At 36.3% G+C, this 19,714-nt stretch overlaps 1 protein-coding gene and 1 pseudogene across 1 annotated transcript; one reads left to right on the forward strand and one right to left on the reverse strand.

Moving 5' to 3' along the window:
- Positions 1-1,581: 1,581 nt before the first annotated feature.
- LOC117710275 (uncharacterized) lies at positions 1,582-19,513 on the reverse strand. Its single transcript, XM_076936354.1, is given in 6 exon segments — positions 1,582-1,935; positions 1,937-2,770; positions 3,452-4,488; positions 18,089-18,184; positions 18,640-18,766; positions 19,499-19,513. Coding segments are annotated over 6 exon segments (2,196 nt in total). The 3' UTR covers positions 1,582-1,848.
- LOC117711700 (ZZ-type zinc finger-containing protein 3 pseudogene) lies at positions 7,619-11,105 on the forward strand (annotated as a pseudogene).
- Positions 19,514-19,714: the final 201 nt, after the last annotated feature.

Genomic DNA, 19,714 nt, shown 5'->3' on the forward strand with positions numbered 1-19,714 from the left:
CACACTGTCCCTTGAAACAGACCATGCCAGACTCAGTAATGAAGAAGAAATCCCATAGAATGGGAGAGGATCTTTGACCACTCTATTTTGACAGACAATTAAAAATCTAGAATGTATAAAGAAATACCAAGTGAAATAATAATAAAAATAACCCATTCAAAAGATGGCCCTGGGATCTCAAACAACTTTGAGAAGTCATCTTGCTACAGTCATATGGCAAATATCACCAGTGAAATTGACAGAAAATATAGCAGGGAAATAAGAAACTTCATTCATGTTTTCAAGATTGTAAACAAGTACAACTATGGAAATCAGAGGTGTAGATTCTCAAAAACTAAACTTCAATGTACCATATGACCCAGCTCTACTGACATATGGACAAAGAACTCACTAACCTACTCTGTAAATTTTTGCTCAGCCCTGCCAATTGTTGTTCTATTCGCAATAAATATGAAATGCAAACACTCTAAATATCCTTGTATTGCTTGCTTGAAATCCTGAGTTTCTAACAGGTGCTCAAGTACTGAATATGTTGTCATTTGAAATAAGTTAAAGAAGGACTTATCCATTTTATCAAACCTTTATGTTTAATTAGATGTGATTTCAATGTGTGAATTTAATTATGTTGTATCTTTGACATGTGTAACACTTCCTTTCTTTGATAACAACCTCTCACCATTCCTGATTGCAATATTGCAAACCTAGGTCCAAAATCAATCTTTGATATTTTGGATTTAATTTTTATCAGTAATTTTCTATCTGTACTTGAGTTCAACATACTTATCATGGGAATCTGTGTGGTTTAGGTTTGTATTTTTTTTACAAGATAGTTATTTATATTCACATGGAGTAAACTGAGGTCATCTGTTTAAATGGCATTTTTATTATAATATATATGAAGTTAAAATGTAAAGGAAACAAGATTTATTCCATAGGATAATAAAAAGCATACATTTCAGGAAATACTTTAGGTGGGCTTATAATATTAAGCACCTATTAATAATGCATACACAATATACCCTACATATTATAATTCCATACATCACAATATATAAGTAATGCTAAGTATAGACATTTAGGTAAAATTACACAGGTTTATTTTGGCTTACATTTTATCAGAAAAAAAAAGTCACTTAAGGAATCATCCAACCTGTCCCAATTATATAGTACCACATTTAGTATTTGACTTATTTTTCCAAGCAGTTAATAAAATTTGAGAGATTTATGCTATAAATTTGTTTTTTGTTTTTATTGCTTTTCTTCTTTGCCACAAATAGAGATTTCATATCATTAAATACAATGTACTTTCATTTAATAAAAAGAAATAAATTTCAGTATACTATACTGGGTTTTATAGTTTAAGGAAATGCTAAATTCACATTAACTTGGAGAGAAATATTCATTTTAAGCACAAAAGAAACAACATTTTCTGAGTTGTCAAGGGGAGGCACAATTTCTTATTTTTAAGACTTGTACAAATACATACTTTAGCTGCTGAATGCATTGAAAGACACCATTCTAAATATTGTTTACATTTTAATAAGTTTAAGGATCAGGTGAAATTCATGCAACATTCATTACCTTGGCAAGGTTTGCCTCCTGTGTGGATTCTATAGTGATTTTTAAGATCTGAGGACTCTATAAAGCTTTTCTCACATTCATTTGTAGGTTTGTCTCCTGTATAGGTTCTCTGGTGAGCTAGAAGATGGATAAATGATGACCATATAAATGGTTTACCACAATTATTAGATTATTAAGGTTCGTGTTCAGTTTGTATTTCATAGTGGGCTTGAAGTTTTAAGGACAGTGTACATAGTTTTCCACACTAATTACATTTATAAGCTTCATCTACAGTATGACGTCTGTGGTGAACTTTAAGGCTTGAAGAAAAGGTAAAATATTTACCACATTCATTACACTTGTAAGGTTTGTCCCCTGTGTGGATTCTGTGATGAACTTGAAGATATGAAGAATGGGTAAAGGATTTCTCACATTCATTACACTTGTAAGGTTTGTCTCCACTGTGGATTCTGTAATGTTTTTTAAGACCTGAGGACTGTATAAATCTTTTCCCACATTCATTACATTTGTAAGGTTTGTTTCCTGTATGGATACTGTGGTGAACTTTAAGACTTGAGGAATGGGTAAAAGATTTCCCACATTCATTACACTTGTAAGGTTTGTCTCCTGTGTGGATTCTGTAGTGACTTTTAAGATGTGAAGATTTTATAAAGCTTTTCCCACAGGTATCACATTTGTAACTTTTGTCTCCAGTATGGATTCTGTGGTGAACTTTAAGATCTGAGGACTGGATAAAAGATTTCCCACATTCATTACATTTGTAAGGTTTGTCTCCAGTATGGATTCTGTGGTGAACTTTAAGACTTGAGGACTGGGTAAAGGATTTCCCACATTCATTGCACTTATAAGGTTTGTCTCCAGTATGGATTCTGTAGTGACTTTTTAGATGTGAGGACTGCATAAAGTTTTTCCCACAGGTATCACATTTGTAAGGCTTATCTCCTGTGTGGATTCTGTAATGCCTTTTAAGATGTAAAGAATTTATAAAGCTTTTCCCACAGATAACACATTTGTAACTTTTGTCTCCAGTATGGATTCTGTGGTGAACTTTAAGACCTGAGGACCGGGTAAAGGATTTCCCACATTCATCACACTTGTAAGGTTTGTCTCCTGTGTGGATTCTGTAGTGATTTTTAAGATGTGAGGACTGTATAAAGCTCTTACCACAGTTATCACATTTGTAAGGTTTGTCTCCTGTGTGGACTCTGTAGTGATTTTTAAGATGTGAGGACTGTATAAAGCTCTTACCACAGTTATCACATTTGTAAGGTTTGTCTCCTGTGTGGATTCTCTTATGCATGTGAAGATTTGAAGAAGAGGTAAAATGTTTACCACATTCATTACATTTGTAAGGTTTGTCCACTGTATGGATCCTTTGTTGAGCTAGAGGAGTTGATGACTTGGTAAATGATTTCCCACACTTATTAGATTTATGAAGCTCCTGTTTAGTGTGTATTCTGTGGTGAGCTTGAAGTTTTGATGACCAAGTACATGATTTCCAACATTCCTCACAACTATAAGGTTTCTTTAGAGTACAAATTCCATGAGGGCTTTGAGGAACTGAATACTGAGCAAAGAAGTTGCCACATTGCACACATTTCCATGATTTCCCTCTAGTTTGAAATATCATAAGGCCTGGGGGTTTACTGCAATATTTCTCTAGTGTGTCAAATTTTGAGTGTTTTTCTTCTTCCGATAAATTTGAATGTGCCAAGAGATTTGAAACATTGGAATAACCATACATAGGAACTTTGGCTTTCTGAGTTCTTTCTCTATTATGCCTTGAATTATATTGAATGATATTTGAATTGAAATTCAAGGCCTTATCATATCCTGGGGTCTGGAAATGTTGCTTTATAATATGTTTCATATTCTTTCTCTCTAAGTATGATGATTCAATTAAGGCATTCCTGTAGGTATCACATGTGTATCCATTGGCATCTCCTTTAGTCCATGTTCCATTATAAACCTGAAGAATTAAGGATTTATTTAAAAGGTCATCCTTCCAGTCATTTGTATGAAGTTTCTCTGTTGTATGGTCCTGCTCTTGCAAAGATGACTGAGAACAGTGATTAGAGATAGCCTGTCTACTACTATGGTTGTAAAGATTTTCTGGAATGCATATACTTTTCCCATTTTTGCCTGGAAAGGATTCATGAAGACAATCATGTAATATGATATTGCATTGGTATAAAATTCCTCCATGTTGACTGTTTTGGTAATATTTCAGAAGAGGGCTCTTAATACAGACTATGTTAGTATTAGTTAATCTGTTTGAGTTTCCACAAGGACCTCCCACATGATATGTTCCAAGTTTCACTGCATACATGGGCATTTTCTTATGTTGATCTAAATAGCAGAACTTGTCAATAAGTAGATTTAACTGTTGAAGAGGCTGTAATAAATGTTTAGAGAAATACCTTTCACATTGATGATATTTAGTAATTTTTTCTCTTTTCCAAAATCTCCCTTGTTCATAAAGTTTTGAAGTACTGTCTAATACCGTACTATTTGATACATATTTTGTGGAAGTGGGTTTATTTGCCCAAATGTCACTGTTTAATGTTTCTGTATTTCTCTGTAGGACTGAGTTCCATTTCAAAACTTGTTGTATAATATTTCCTAGAGAAGCCTTCAACTGTAAAAATAAGAGTGACCCAGACAGAGTTCTCTGAGAAATGGCTACAACTTCTTTATTCTTTTCAGAAATGAAGCAGATGTGTTTTGCCAGCAGATAATTTTCATAATCACATATTTCAAGCTCCTCACTGCCACCTCTATATTCCCAGACCTTCTTTCTATATGGGTCCAAAAGACCACTGAGTCCAAGGCTCTGTATTTGTTTCTGAAAATAAACTTGTGTACATTCCTTTGGCAATAGCTTCTTGGTATGATCACATGACAATGCTGAAAATGATAAAGCAAATCATTATGTGTCATTTTGGAGTTTGGTGAAAATAATATGTATATATAATGCATAAAATAACACTGATCCGAGGATTATAGCAAAAGTGTATAACTCAGAATTGCAGCAACTTTGTTTCAAGGAAACAAATGTCATAAATGTAATGGATGGTAGAAGATATTTCATTAACTGTATCACATATTTTGTAATACATATGCAAGTCATCAGAATAACCAATAACATGAAACAGAATTGTTGCAATTATCACCCATTAATAAATTACTTTCTCCTCAGTTATCATTATTGGCATAAATTATCTCACAATTACTTAAAATAAAGGATTTAAAAAACATTTGTATAGAATTTTTATAAGGAAAGAAACATAAAAACTGTAAGAGTATCAGGTAAACATCATGTCAGGCATATGAGAATAGATTTAAGTTTTTTCTCAAATCCTACAGAATATTCATTGAGACAGATAAATTCCATAGAAACCTGAGAATTCTTAAACATGTTAAAAGTCTTAATGTGTCTAAAATCAATTTTCCCACCGTACTACCATGTAAATTTTTATGTCAAATTAAACTATGAAGTTCCAGATCTGAATTTTGAACAGTCCCACATTATTTTTGAAATATATTTCAGAATTGAGAATCTGCAACTAATTCCCTGGGCCATCTGCCTGCATCTTTGAAGGCATGCTGCCACCCAGGTCAATCCTGTGAGATCCCCACACCCTAATCACCTGCCAGCTCAGTTCCCTGGGAAACACAGTAGCTATGAGTTCTGTTCCATCAACTTCATGCTGCATCTTCCAATTCACACAACAACCTGCAATCCCAGATGCCTGCAGCCATCAAAAACGACAAGCTCTGTCTGCATCCTAAGTGGCCTATTGGCACCCTGGATAAACAGAGGTATGAAGTCACGAGGTACTATGACCTCTGACTGCAATCCTGGAAACTTGATGCCACCCAGAGCAACCCAGCTCTACCTGAAATCCCAGGGATCTGAAACTATAAGGAACTACCAGGCATGCCAATACCAGAGACAATCAGATGGCTAAAGGACATAGTAAGAATATATTCAAAACATGCAGGGCAATATGGTACCACAAGAACACAGCTATCCTACCACAGTAAGTCCTGTATATCATAGCAAAGCAGAAGTACAAGAAACTTACCTTGAATCTAATCTTATGATAATGACAAAGATGCTTAAAAATGAAATGAATAAATCTCTCAAAGAAATACAGGAAAATACAATCAAACATGTAGAGGACCATAATGAATAAATTAGTAAATATTAAAAATACAGGAAAATAAAATCAAACAGGCAAAGTAAAAAATAAAAAGGTTCAATATCTGAAAAGGGAAATAGAAGCAAAGAAGAACAATTGAATTGAGGCAAATCTGTAAAACATGGGAAAGAGAAAAGGAGCTGCCTATTGTGGGAGGTATTTGAAATGATTGCAGCCTCTTGGCTGCCAACTCTAAGTTCTAATGCTGGCACCAGAGGTGCAAAGAGGACCATCAGCTTCCAGTTCAAACACCATTTTGACAGAATGCAGCATTACTAGAGGCCACCTTGGCCCAGCAGAGTGTTCTCATCTCAACAGTCTCTCAGGCAGGACCACACTAGCCCCATGCCAGGGTCATTCACCCCAAGATCAACTGCAACACCACCCAACAACCAAGTAAATCAAAACTCAGGATGCTTAAAGGTAGCCAATCAATTTATATATTACCAAATGCTCAATACACAAGATGCCCACACAATTAGCATTGTTATCCCAGTTGTTCCTCTTCCTCTCTCCTAGCTCTGCCTCCCTCTTCCCTATCTAATGACAGGACTCTTGCTGCAAATACATTGGGCAGGAAATTTCTGCCACAGCTACATATACAAGTATCACCAACAGAATACAAGACATAGAAGTGAAAATCTCAGGTATAGAAGATACAATAGAAGTAGATACGTTATTTCTAAGACAAGACATGCAGGATTTGGGAAGCTATGAAAGGACCAAACCTATAATCAATAGGCATAAAAGATGGAGAGGATTCCCAGCTCAAAGGCACAAAAAATAGTTTCAACAAAATCATGGAAGACTATTTCTCTAATCTAAAGAGCATACATAAAGCTTACTGATCACAAAATAGATTGGATCAACAAATACTCATACAACATAATATCCAAAAGACAAATTGTGTAGAATACAGAGAGAATATAAAATGCTGCAAGAGAAAAAACCAAGTAATATATAAAGACAAACATCAGAATGACACCCAAATTCTCAAGAGAGAATCTAAAAGCCAAAAGGGCTTGGACATAAGAGACCAGAGATGTAAGCACAGAAACTATTCCCTGAAGCACTGAGTCACTATTGATGGGGAAACCCAAAAATTCCTCCCCCACACCCAAATAAAAGAAATAAAAAAAGAATCTTACTCTAAATCAAGCCCAATAGATGATACTAGAAAGAACACTCAAAGAGTAGGAGATAAATTATACCCAGGAAAAAATAAATTAATAATTTATGCAAGAAAAAAAACAAAAAAGATAATCTCTCTTGTACACACACACACACACACACACACACATAGACCCATACACACACACACACACACACACACACACACACACACTACCACCAACATCAAAGTAACAGGAATTAACATTCATTGGTCATTAATATCTCTCAACATAAATGGATTCAATACCCTAATAAAAAGACAGAGGCTAACCAGAGTGGATGTGTGAACAGTATACATCATTTTGCTGCATACACAAACCACACCTGAGCAACAAAGACAGGTACTTCATCAGAGAAATGTGCTTTGTGTGATAAAAAGGTTTTCCAAGCAAATAAACCCAAGAAACAAGCTGAAACATTCCTATAACTAATAAAATAAACATTCAACCAAAAGAAATCCAAAAATGGGGAAGAACATTTTATATACATCAAAGGAAAAATCCACCAGATGATGTCTCAATTCTGAACTTCTATGCTGCAATGAACCCACATTCATCAAAGAAACATTATTGGGGGACCCACCTGGAAGCGCCGCGGCGCCGCTGTGGAGCTTCCTGCAACAGAGGGCACTGGAGCCAGTGCGGCGGCCACGCGGGCGGCGCCTCCCCGACTGGCCAGCCGTGGCCCGTCGCACCCGCGAGATAACAAGTTGTGCTAGTACAGCCGTATAAGTAATTCCTGAAGTCTCAGTGTAACATGGACATTAACAGTGATGACATATAAATACAGATGCTTGGAAATTAAGTACTAGGCGAAACACTCCAAAAGAGGTCATTTAAGAGGTTCTAGTATTCTCCGAGGCTGAAGCTGAGAGTCTGAAAGCCCGAAGCTTAAACTCAATTGTAAATCATAGTTCCATCTTCAGGATATAAGGAAAAGAAACCCTATTTCCACAATGGTAGATCTTTGGTTGTACAGGTTTCCCAATGAGTGGATCATGATGACCGTATGGTAGGGACTTGCCATAGTATGGCTGCTTCCCGATCTACTCGTGTTACAAGATCAACAGTGGGGTTAAACGGCTTGGATGAATCTTTTTGTGGTAGAACTTTAAGGAATCGTAGCATTGCTCACCCAGAAGAAATCTCTTCTCATTCTCAAGTACGCTCAAGATCACCAAAGAAGAGACCAGAGCCTGTGCCAATTCAGAAAGGAAATAATAACGGAAGAACTTGTGATGTAAAACAGCAGAGTGCTCGAGAATCATGGGTAAGCCCTAGGAAAAGAAGACTTTCTTCTTCAGAAAAGGATGACCCAGAAAGGCAGGCCCTAGAGAGTTGTGAGAGAAGGCAGACAGAGCCAGCACCGCCAGTCTTAAAGAACATTAAACGCTGTCTTAGAGCTGAAGCCACAAACAGTTCAGAAGAAGATTCGCCTGTAAAACCAGACAAGGAGCCAGTAGAACACAGGAGGACAGTAGTGGACCATGATGCAGACTTTGAAGGGGCTAAACGAGCTTGTCGATGTCTTGTATTGGATGATTGTGAGAAAAGGGAAGTTAAAAAGGTGAATGTCAGTGAGGAAGGGACACTTAATGCTACAGTAGTAGAAGAAATCACAGGCTATTTGACTGTCAATGGTATTGATGACAGTGACTCAGCTGTTATAAACTGTGATGACTGTCATCCTGACGGGAACACTAAACAAAGTAACCCTGGTTCCTGTGTGCTGCAGGAAGAATCAGTAGCTGGAGATGGGGATTCGGAAACCCAGACTTTAGTGTTCTGTGATAGTAGGAAGGAGGACAGTTGTATAGACCATTTCGTGCCTTGCACAAAGTCAGATGTGCAGGTCAAGTTGGAGGACCACAAACTAGTAACTGCCTGCCTGCCTGTGGAACGTCGGAATCAGCTGACTGCTGAGTCAGCTTCAGGCCCTGTTTCTGAAATTCAGTCATCCTTAAGAGATTCTGAGGAAGAAGTAGATGTGGTGGGAGATAGCAGTGCCTCCAAAGAGCAGTGTAACGAGAACAGCAGTAACCCTCTGGACACGGGTTCTGAACGAATGCCAGTCTCTGGAGAGCCAGAACTGTCCTCTAGGCTAGACTGTGTTTCAGCTCAGATGACATCTTTATCAGAACCTCAAGAACATCGATACACCCTGAGAACTTCACCTCGAAGGGCAGCCCTGACCAGAGGTAGTCCCACTAAAAACACATCTCCTTACAGAGAAAATGGACAATTTGAGGAGAATAATCTCAGTCCCAATGAAACAAACACAACTGTTAGTGATAATGTGAGTCTCCCACAAATCCTGTCGAAATTTCTCAAGACGAAAAGGTTCTATGTTGTGACTCTGAAAACTATGGAAGTGAAGGACTAAATAAGCCACCCTCAGAGGCCAGAATGAATATTGGACATTTGCCATCTGCCAAAGAGAGTGCCAGTCAGCACACTGCCGAAGAGGAAGATGATGACCCTGATGTTTATTACTTTGAATCAGATCATGTGGCACTGAAACACAACAAAGATTATCAGAGACTGCTGCAGACCATTGCTGTACTTGAGGCTCAGCGTTCTCAAGCAGTGCAAGACCTGGAAAGTTTAGGCAAACACCAGAGAGAAGCACTAAAAAATCCTATTGGATTTGTGGAGAAACTTCAGAAGAAGGCTGATATAGGGCTTCCATACCCCCAGAGAGTTGTTCAGTTGCCTGAGATCATGTGGGACCAGTACACCAATAGCCTTGGGAACTTTGAAAGAGAGTTTAAACATCGCAAAAGACATACTAGGAGAGTTAAATTAGTTTTTGATAAAGTAGGATTGCCTGCTAGACCAAAAAGCCCTTTAGATGCTAAGAAGGATGGAGAATCCCTTTCATACTCCATGTTGCCTTTGAGTGATGGTCCAGAAGGCTCCCATCATCGTCCTCAGATGATAAGAGGTCGTCTGTGTGATGACAGCAAACCTGAAACCTTCAACCAGCTATGGACTGTTGAAGAGCAGAAAAAACTTGAACAGCTACTTCTTAAATACCCTCCTGAAGAAGTAGAATCTCGGCGGTGGCAGAAGATTGCTGATGAACTGGGCAACCGTACAGCCAAACAGGTTGCCAGTCTTGTACAGAAGTATTTCATAAAGCTAACTAAAGCCGACATACCAGTTCCAGGCAGAACACCTAACTTATATATATACTCCAGAAAGTCCTCAACAAGCAGGCGACAGCACCCCCTTAATAAGCACCTCTTTAAACCTTCCACTTTCATGACGTCACATGAGCCACCAGTGTACATGGATGAAGATAATGACCGGTCCTGTCTCCATAGTCACATGAACACTGCTGCAGAGGAGGCTTCAGATGAAGAAAGCATTCCTATCATATATAGGAGTTTACCTGAATATAAAGAACTATTACAGTTTAAAAAGTTAAAAAAGCAGAAACTTCAACAGTTACAAGCAGAAAGTGGGTTTGTGCAACATGTGTGCTTTAAGTGTGATAACTGTGGTGTAGAGCCGATCCAAGGTGTCCGGTGGCACTGCCAGGATTGTCCTCCAGAAATGTCTTTGGATTTCTGTGACTCTTGTTCAGACTGCCCACATGAAACAGATATTCACAAGGAAGACCACCAGTTAGAACCTGTTTATAAGTCGGAGACGTTCTTAGACAGAGACTACTGTGTGTCCCAGGGCACCAGTTATAGTTATCTTGACCCCAACTACTTCCCAGCCAACAGATGATGTGGAAGAGAGTGTCGGCACTTGTCCTCGTCAACACACAGCAGTGGCATCATTGTCAATGGTGTGCACGGTTTGGACACTCACAGCATGAGAGCTCCCGAGTGTTCTCGTCAAGTCCAGCTCTGCACTGTGCCTGTGGATCAGCAGCTGAACGTTCCTGGGGAGCCAAGAGGCGCCCTGGTGAGACACTCACCACCAACTGACAGCCTCGGAGGTGGGGATGTGAAATGGATGCGGTGGAAATGAGAGCACATATTAGTGCCAGAGTCAATTCCAAAGGTTTTAAAGACCTCGGTCATAAATATGATAATGAAAGACAAAGTATTTATATTAAATCAGTTTAGTAGCTTTCAGTTTTGTGAAGATAGTTTTCAGCGCAGAAACAGACTTATAGACGAAGTTTTAACCAGTGATGTGTACTCTAAAAGAACCCACTGTCTGTGGTCACTGATGCCTGGAGTAGACTGGAGCTGCTTAATGATTTGATACCTAACTTTTAATCACGATGAACTGTCCTTACCAAGAGCAAAGCGAGAGATAGCTGTGGCTTTGCTTCTGTGACCTGCTCATGGGTGTGAATGTCATGAAGTTGTCACGCAGATATATTTTTAATGTCATGTTCTATGAGATGATCATGTGACATGTACACACTATGTTGAGAAGTGCGAGTGGTAGTAACTGTAAAGTCTGACTCACACCATTAATCCCTTTAAAGTACACAGCCTTCTGCCTCTGTGTAGAGTTGTCAGTACAGCTCATCAAAGAAAACTGCCTAATATAAAAATCATATATGGTGATAATTTTCCCTCTTTTGTAGTCTGCACAAGATCCATAAAAGATTGTATTTTTATTACTATTTAACGAGTGATTAAATGTAGTCTGCACTGTGAGCAAGAGTTCACAATTCTTTTATACTGCTGGATTCTGTTGTGCATCATTTAAAACATTTTGTATGTTTCTTATCTGTGTATACAGTATGTTCTTGAATAATGTTCATTTGTCAGGAGAACTGTGAGAAATAAACTACTGGATATGTTTGTTTATCTTAAAAAAAAAGAAACATTATTGAAGCTCAAAACATACATTGAACATCATACACTCCTCTCTGTCACCAATGGGCTGATAATCAAAATGAAAACTAAATGTAGGAATAAGAAAACTAGTAAACATTATGAATCAAATAGACTTAACAGATATAAAAAGAGCATTTCGCCCAAACACAAGAATATACATTCTTGTCAAGATGTCATAGAACCTTCCTCATTATTGACTATACACTTGGTCACAAAGCAAGAATCATCAAATAAAAGACTGAAATAAACATCTGGCATATTTTCAGCACACGTTGGATTAAAGCTGAACTTCAACAAGAGAAAAACAGAATGCCTACAAACTTATAAAAATTGAATAATTCTCTAATCAATAATCACAGGGCCAAAAAAGAAATAAAGAATTTTATAAGACATTTTAAAATTCATTGAAAGTGAAGTGAAAATATGCCCAAACTTATGAGACATAATGAGAGCAGTGCTAAAAGGAAAGCTTATAGCACTAAATGCTTTCTCAAAGACAATACACACATCACATACTAGCAAATGAAAAGCACAACTGAAACCACAAAGTACAAAAAGAAGCAAACACACCAAAGAGGAATAGAGGGCAGGAAATAAACAAACTTATGGATAAAAGCAAATGTTTAGAAACAAAGATAACAACACAAAGAATCAAGGAATCCAAGAGCTGGTTTTGTCAACAAGATAGACAAATTCTGACAGAAAATACTAAAAACCAGAGACAATATAACAAAAAACAATACCAGAAATTAAAACGTGGACATAACAGACACTGAAGAAATCTAAAGAATCATTAACTCTTACTTCAAAAGTCTGTACAGTACAAAATTGGAAAATATAAATGAAATGAAGAATTTTCTGGATAGACTCCACTTACCAAAGTAAAATTAAAATCAGATAAACAGACTAACTTAGGAAATAGAAGCAGTCATTAAAATCTTACAACAACAACAAAAACCTCAGGTCTAGATGGATTTAGCAGAGAATTCTATAAGAATTTCAAAGAAAAGCTAATATGAATACTCATCAAAATATGCCACTAAATAGAAATGGAAAGAACATTGCCAAGCTCTTGCTGCAGGGACACATACACCCTGATACCTAAAGCATACAAGGATTCAACAACCAAAGAGAATTTCAGACCAGTGTCCATTATAAACATTGATGCAAAAATACTCAATGAAATACTCACAAAACAAATCCAAGAAGACAAAAAAATTGTCCAATATAGTCAAGTATGATTCAATATGTGAAAATTGATCAATGTAATCCACCATATAAACAAACCGAAAGAACAAACAATATGATTATCACATTGGACACTGAAAAAGCCTTTGACAAAATACAACACTCCTTCATGTTAAAGGTCTTGGACACATCAAGGATATACAGCTAAACATATGAAAAGCAACACAGAAAAAAAAAAACAATAGCCAAAATCAAATTAAATGGTGGGAATATTAAAGAATCAGGGAAAAGGTCAGGCTATACTCGCTCTTCTTATCTCCTCAACATAGTAAATTAAGTTCTAGTTAGAGCATTACATAACTGAAAGAGATCAAGGAGATATGAATTGTAAAAGAGGAGGGATGGTGTCATCAACCACCTTTAAAGTTTTGACCCAGAACACTCCTGTCTAAAGAAATGCAGGCACAAACATGGAGAAGATACTGAGGGAAAGATGGTTTAGTGACCAGCCCATTTTGAAATACATCCTGTGGAAAGGCATCAAACTCTGACATTATTACTGATTGCATGTTGTCCTTGCAGACAGGAGCCTACTATGGCTGTCCTCTGAGAGACTCAGTGTACTAGCAGCTGACAAAGACAGATGCAGACACTTAAAGCCAATCATTGGTCTAAGCTCCATGATGCCTATAGAAAAACTAGGGGAAAGGTTAAAGTAGCTGAAAGGGAAGACAACCCTATAGGAAGATGAACAATGTCAACTAACCCTGACTCCTGGGAGCTCCCAGACTAAGTCACCAATTGAGGATCACATATGTGGTCTGAGGTCCCTAGCACATATGTAACTGAGGACTGCCTTGTCTGGCCTCAGTAGGAGAGAATGTGCCTAATCCTGTAGAGATTTGATCCTCCAGGGAAGGAGAATGTGGGGAGAGAGGAGCACCCTCTCAGAGGCAAAGGGATGGGTGAAGAAATCTGGAAGGAATCATGGGGTGTAATATTTGGGATGTGAATAAATAAAATAATTTTTAGAATTCATTTGTAAAAATAAAGGAAAAGTATTGTTATTCACAGATTACATAATAGTATATGTAAATGAGTACAAAAACATTGTCAGAGAACTCCTACAGCTAAAATCGCCTTCAGTAAAGTGGTTGGTTAAGTACTAACTCAAAAAAAAATATCAGTAGCCCTCCTTTCTCTTATTGGTAATTGGTTGATGAAGAAATAAGGGAAACAACTACCTTCACAATAACCAGAAGTAAAATAAAATATCTTGTTGTAACTCTAATCAAATAAGGGAAATACCCATGTTACAAGAAACCTTTATATAAAGTGAATAAATTAATAAAGAAAATACAAGTATTTTTCAGCTGAAGTAGATATATCACATTCATCATCCCTTCTTTTCCTCCATCATGTCCAAGGAAACATTCCATTTCCCTCACCTTCCTTCTCAAGTTGAAAGCCTTTCTTTCTTTTTCCCTTGATTATACTTGAGATACGTACGTGTGTGTGTGTGTGTGTGTGTGTGTGTGTGTGTATCTTTTAGCTACATGTATTCACAATTACATAAAAACATCTCTGTGAATGGGTTTTTGTTGTTTGTGATTATATATTGTTTAAGCAATGAGTATTCTGCATTAGAAAACCCATAAAGCTGACCATATGTAGTGGGAAACTGTACTCATTTTCCTAACCTTCATTAGTTTAGTAGAATTATATGGACAGTGATGGAGACAATTAGAGGCAACAAAATAGGAAAGGGGAAGAGTTTATAAACTGGAGCATGCAAAAGATCAATATAAGAAAAGAGGCAAGATTTCTGACAAGTGATAAAAACAGTAGTTTTGTTAATGCTACATAAATATATTGTTTTATATGTACTTAAAATTATACAAAGTACATATGTATATGTGTATATGATATATATGTGTAGATTTTACATAACTTAGAAAGCATAAATATAACAGATACATATATATGTTTTATGTTACTATAGATGACAATGCTTTTAAAAGGAACCACAGACCAACACAAATTTAATTATAAATCAGAAAAACATCCTGTCAAGTTTTATATATAAAATTATTGTTAAATAATAAGGATACTTTGACACTCTTCTATACATATCATCTAAAACTCACTAAATGTCTTATTACTCCAGATGTAATTGCAAAATTATATGTTGAATATCTATGGAGAAAAAGGACAACCTTCCATTGCTCTTGATGTTAGTGGAATTGCTTACAGCTTCTCTTCATGCAGAAGGCTGTTGTCCTAGGCTGGTTATAAACCAACTTTACTATCCCTAGACTGTCAAGAACCATAACATAATGATGAGGTATTTGTTAAAGGCTTTTTCAGAATCTGCTGAGATTATCCTGTGGTTTCTACGTTGTAGTTGTTTATTTGATTTTTTACTTTTATTGACTAACTTATGTTGAACTATCTGCATCTCTGGAATGAAATCAACATAAAAATGGTTGATAATCATTTAAATATGTTTTGGTAAAATTTCAAAATACCTTACTGCAAATTTTGGCTTCTATATACATATAGGAAGCTGAGACACACATCTTGGTTTAGGTTTTGAATCAAATTCATAGTGGCTTCTTAAAAGAAGAAAAGAAGTTGAAATGTTCCTTGAGTTCTACACTGAAGAAAAACTTAAAAATCTAACTTTTAGTTCTAACTTGATGGTCTATTAAAACTCTGCCCTGAATCCATTCGGCCATGGGATTTCTTTAGTTGTAAGGCTATGATTACACCTTCTTTTTTTCATTAGACTATTTGTCTTGGCTTAAATGGTCAATTTTCATCTTGATTCAATGTTTGTAAGCCATAAATACAACATTCCTTAAGGTTTTACAATATGGTTCATCCCTTTGGGTGTGAAAATTTTTTTGATAAATGGATGGAGCTAGGACAGCTAATAAGAAGGAGGTACTTCAAGAAAACCATGCAAGGATTGTTTTATGTGCTAGGTTAGTGTTTAAAATTTAGGTATATCTGTTACATTTAGAAAATCTTTGGTGGCTAGGTAGCAAGTTAGAGACCATGATACATGTGTTTGGTTTTCATAGAAGTAAAAATAAAAGACAGTGTCATAAAGGAGAAATAATGTCAAGGTTACATCCAAAGATAGGCCACAGAATAGAGAAGAACCATTATGGAGAACAAAATGGTACAGGCCAATGTTTAAAGTTAAGTACATACTGGCTTTATGTGTAGGGTATACATGTAATCAGGGCTGCCTTGTAGAATGCTTTTTCCATCAGGTGTCTTCTGGGTATTGAACTCACATAGTAATATTGCAATGCCAACAGCTCTAACTTCTGCACCATTTCTCTGGTTCACACTAAATATTTTTTAATGCCATATGGAAAACTACTATTATAAAAGCTTTCTAACAAATAAGTATATGAAATGAAATTTAAATGACATTGCCACAATTCGAACAGACAATACAAAACTACATGTCACAAGACACTACACATAGTACATAGTACAAGGAATGGGTTGTAACTTTTTAAATTATAGGCCAAATGACCTGTAGTCCACTGAAACAACACAGGTAATGCCATACACATTTATTTTGACTCCACACCTGAGGATATGTGACCACTGCAAAGACAGCAAGTACGTAAAGCAGCTGAAGAACTGTGCTGGATATTAAACTGGAATCTTCACATCTACTGAATTACAGTCTTAGTATTTTTAAGTACTACTTGTCTATAGGAGGACAAAATTAATTATTAGTCTCAACCAGCTATTTAACCTGTGATGTGCAATGCTGGCTTTCCTGTAACATATGCTCACTGGTGTAAATAACACCATAAATGCTTTGGTAGTACCTACCAATGTTTGATTGGCATCATGGTGGCTCTGTGAGTTAAGACATATATGTGACACTGTTATGAGGCCAGTAATCTAAGACTAAACTCTTCCTGTGTTCTATATTGAAATCTACTATTATTCCTACAAATAAAAAACATAATAATAGCCGGGTGGTGGTGGTGCACACTTTTAATCCCAGCACTTGTGACGCAGAGGCAGGTGGATTTCTGAGTTCGAGGCCAGTCTGGTCTACCAAGTGAGTTCCAGGACAGCCAGTGCTACACAGAGAAACTCTGTCTCGGAAAAAAAAAAAAAACATAATAATATGACTCCTAAGGATATATTGCTTTTCCAGCAGATCTCTGTGCATCACTCAACCCTCAATAGAGAATTTTAATATGGACAACTGGAAAAGTTTAGAAACTGAGAGAGTTTGGAGCACTGGGTCTTAAGTAGTTGTCGTTATCACACCCCTCCTATCAATGCTCAGGCCAATGCTAAGATGAGACAGGAGGATTGTAAAGAGGAGCAGCAGTAAATGATGCTCAATAAACAACATTTCCACACACAAGAATAATATCCATATAAACTCACTGAGAATATTATACTGTCCATCAGACTAATACTAAGTTCAAGGCAGATAAAACCTGAGCTTGGAGAAGGAGTAATAGGTAGAAAGTGTCACACAAGGTAAGAACCTATCCATCATACATAGATTCTTGGAGAGGAAAAACCAGTTTTATTCTAATGTTGATTCTATTAATAATATTCCATGGACAGTGTTAAGGAAAATTTGCCAGCACAAATCTAGCTCCATGCTTAAATACATTTCTTTTGCTTCTGTTATGGTTTTCTTCTTTTCATTTGTGTGTGTGTGTGTGTGTGTGTGAGAGAGAGAGAGAGAGAGAGAGAGCACATAATATTGAGTTAAGGTGGGTAGTGGACATGGTCTGCAAGTAGATAAAAAAGAGAAAAATATGGGCAAAATATACTATATAAATTTTTTTACATAAGTAGAAAAAAAACATTTTCTCAAATCTACTTATCAGATACATGCAACAAAAAGGACAATAATTAGACTACAGAATAATCTTCAACTACTTCAAAAATAGGTATGATACACATTTCAAACCACCACTCTTCAGGTAAAATAAGGCAAAACTCATATAAAAGCCATGGAGTACTGTTTCTCGGGTGCATTATTCTGAAGAACTTATCTAATCTCACTTCAGGATTAGATTGCTCCTTGGTTTAGAATCTTCACATCACATGTTATTTCATTTCAGATTACCTGGTTCTCTTACTTCTGTCTCCTCTCTAGCAACAATCCATGGTTCTTTGTTTTGTTCCAGACACATGATTACCTCTTGTTTTGAAAAAGCAACACCTGTATATTCAAACAGACACACCATTGAATGGAGCTGGGTACAAGCATAGAAATGTGCTATGCATGCATCATGAAAAAGAGTGAAAATGCGTGAATTACTTTCTTATAGTCATGTCTTTCCAAAATGTTTTACTTTCTATAACTCAATTCTTTTTTAAAAAATGAATTTCTGTTTAAAATTACCACATTAGAAAAAGACAAATGTGGAAGTCAAAGTAGATTCACATATAAATGCTAAAAGCTGCCTGTACAAAACGCATGTCAGATTGAAACTTCATTAGGTTAAATGTAAAAACAAGATAAAGGTATATAACATGTTACCTTTAAATAAGTCAATAATCAATGCCTACAAAAATTTAAGAGATAGACTAATTAATTAATGTCTGATCCAAATACTAATAGCAGTTTTACATCCCCAAGATGAAGTTGAAATTATGGAATAAAAATAATCTTACCCACAGACACCAGGTTGTTGTAATTCTCCAACATGACATCTCTGTACAAAGCCCTCTGGGCAGAATCCAGGCATTCCCACTCCTCCTTAGAGAACTCTATAGCCACATCCATGAACGTCAATACACCCTGAAATTAATTTTAACAGTATTCCCTCATTCCATTAGCTAAGTTCTTGGTTTGACAGATGGGAATATTAGTTAACTATGTAACTTGTTCTGCTATCAATAACTAATATGTTAATTTTCATGAATTGTGATTTGAGAACAAGAATGTTGTGACTTTTCTGCAAAGATCCAATAGGCCAGCAGTAGTCAACCTGTGGGTGGTGAAACTTTTAGGATCCAATGTCTTCATGACCCCTAAATGACTTAATGGTCTAATGCCTAAGTCAACAGAAAGCAAAGATATTTACATCAGGCTTCACAGAAGTAGCAAATTATAGTTATGATCTACCAATAAACATGAATTCACAGTTAGGGTCACAACAACCTGAGGAACTCTATTAAAAGGTTGCAGCAGTAGAAAGGCTAGGTACTACTGCAATAAGCTCTCAGACTTATTATATAAGTTATATATCATATATATTATAGAAATTAATATATAATAATTGTTATACATTGTTCATGTATTAAACATTATATAACTTAATTTATAATAAGTATTATGAATTTTAATAATATACATAAATTATAATCCATAATTATAAATTAAAATGTGTTAAAACATTGTATAACAGAGAATGGTATGAAAAAATAGTTCTGTAATTGTGAGTTAGCACAGTGGAGGTTTGGATGTTTAAACTATGAAGTTGTTTCTATAAGAATAATCACCCTTTCCCATACCCATGCATGCATTTACCTGAGAAGAACACATCTTTTCTCTCTCCTTCAGAATGGAATGCTTCACAAAACTTTATACTAAAATTTCACCTTCCAGTAGCCACTCTTTTATTCAGAGGCAGCAGATCCTCCCTGTCTCCAGTAAAACTGAAGAGTGAAAGCAGGAATCAAAGCTCCGTGCCCTCTGCACAGGTGCCGAAATGATGAGCTTTAATAGGCAGAGAAACGAGAGACT

This window comes from Arvicanthis niloticus, chromosome 6 (assembly GCF_011762505.2).
Source record: "Arvicanthis niloticus isolate mArvNil1 chromosome 6, mArvNil1.pat.X, whole genome shotgun sequence".
In the NCBI taxonomy this organism is placed as follows: Eukaryota; Metazoa; Chordata; class Mammalia; order Rodentia; family Muridae; genus Arvicanthis; species Arvicanthis niloticus.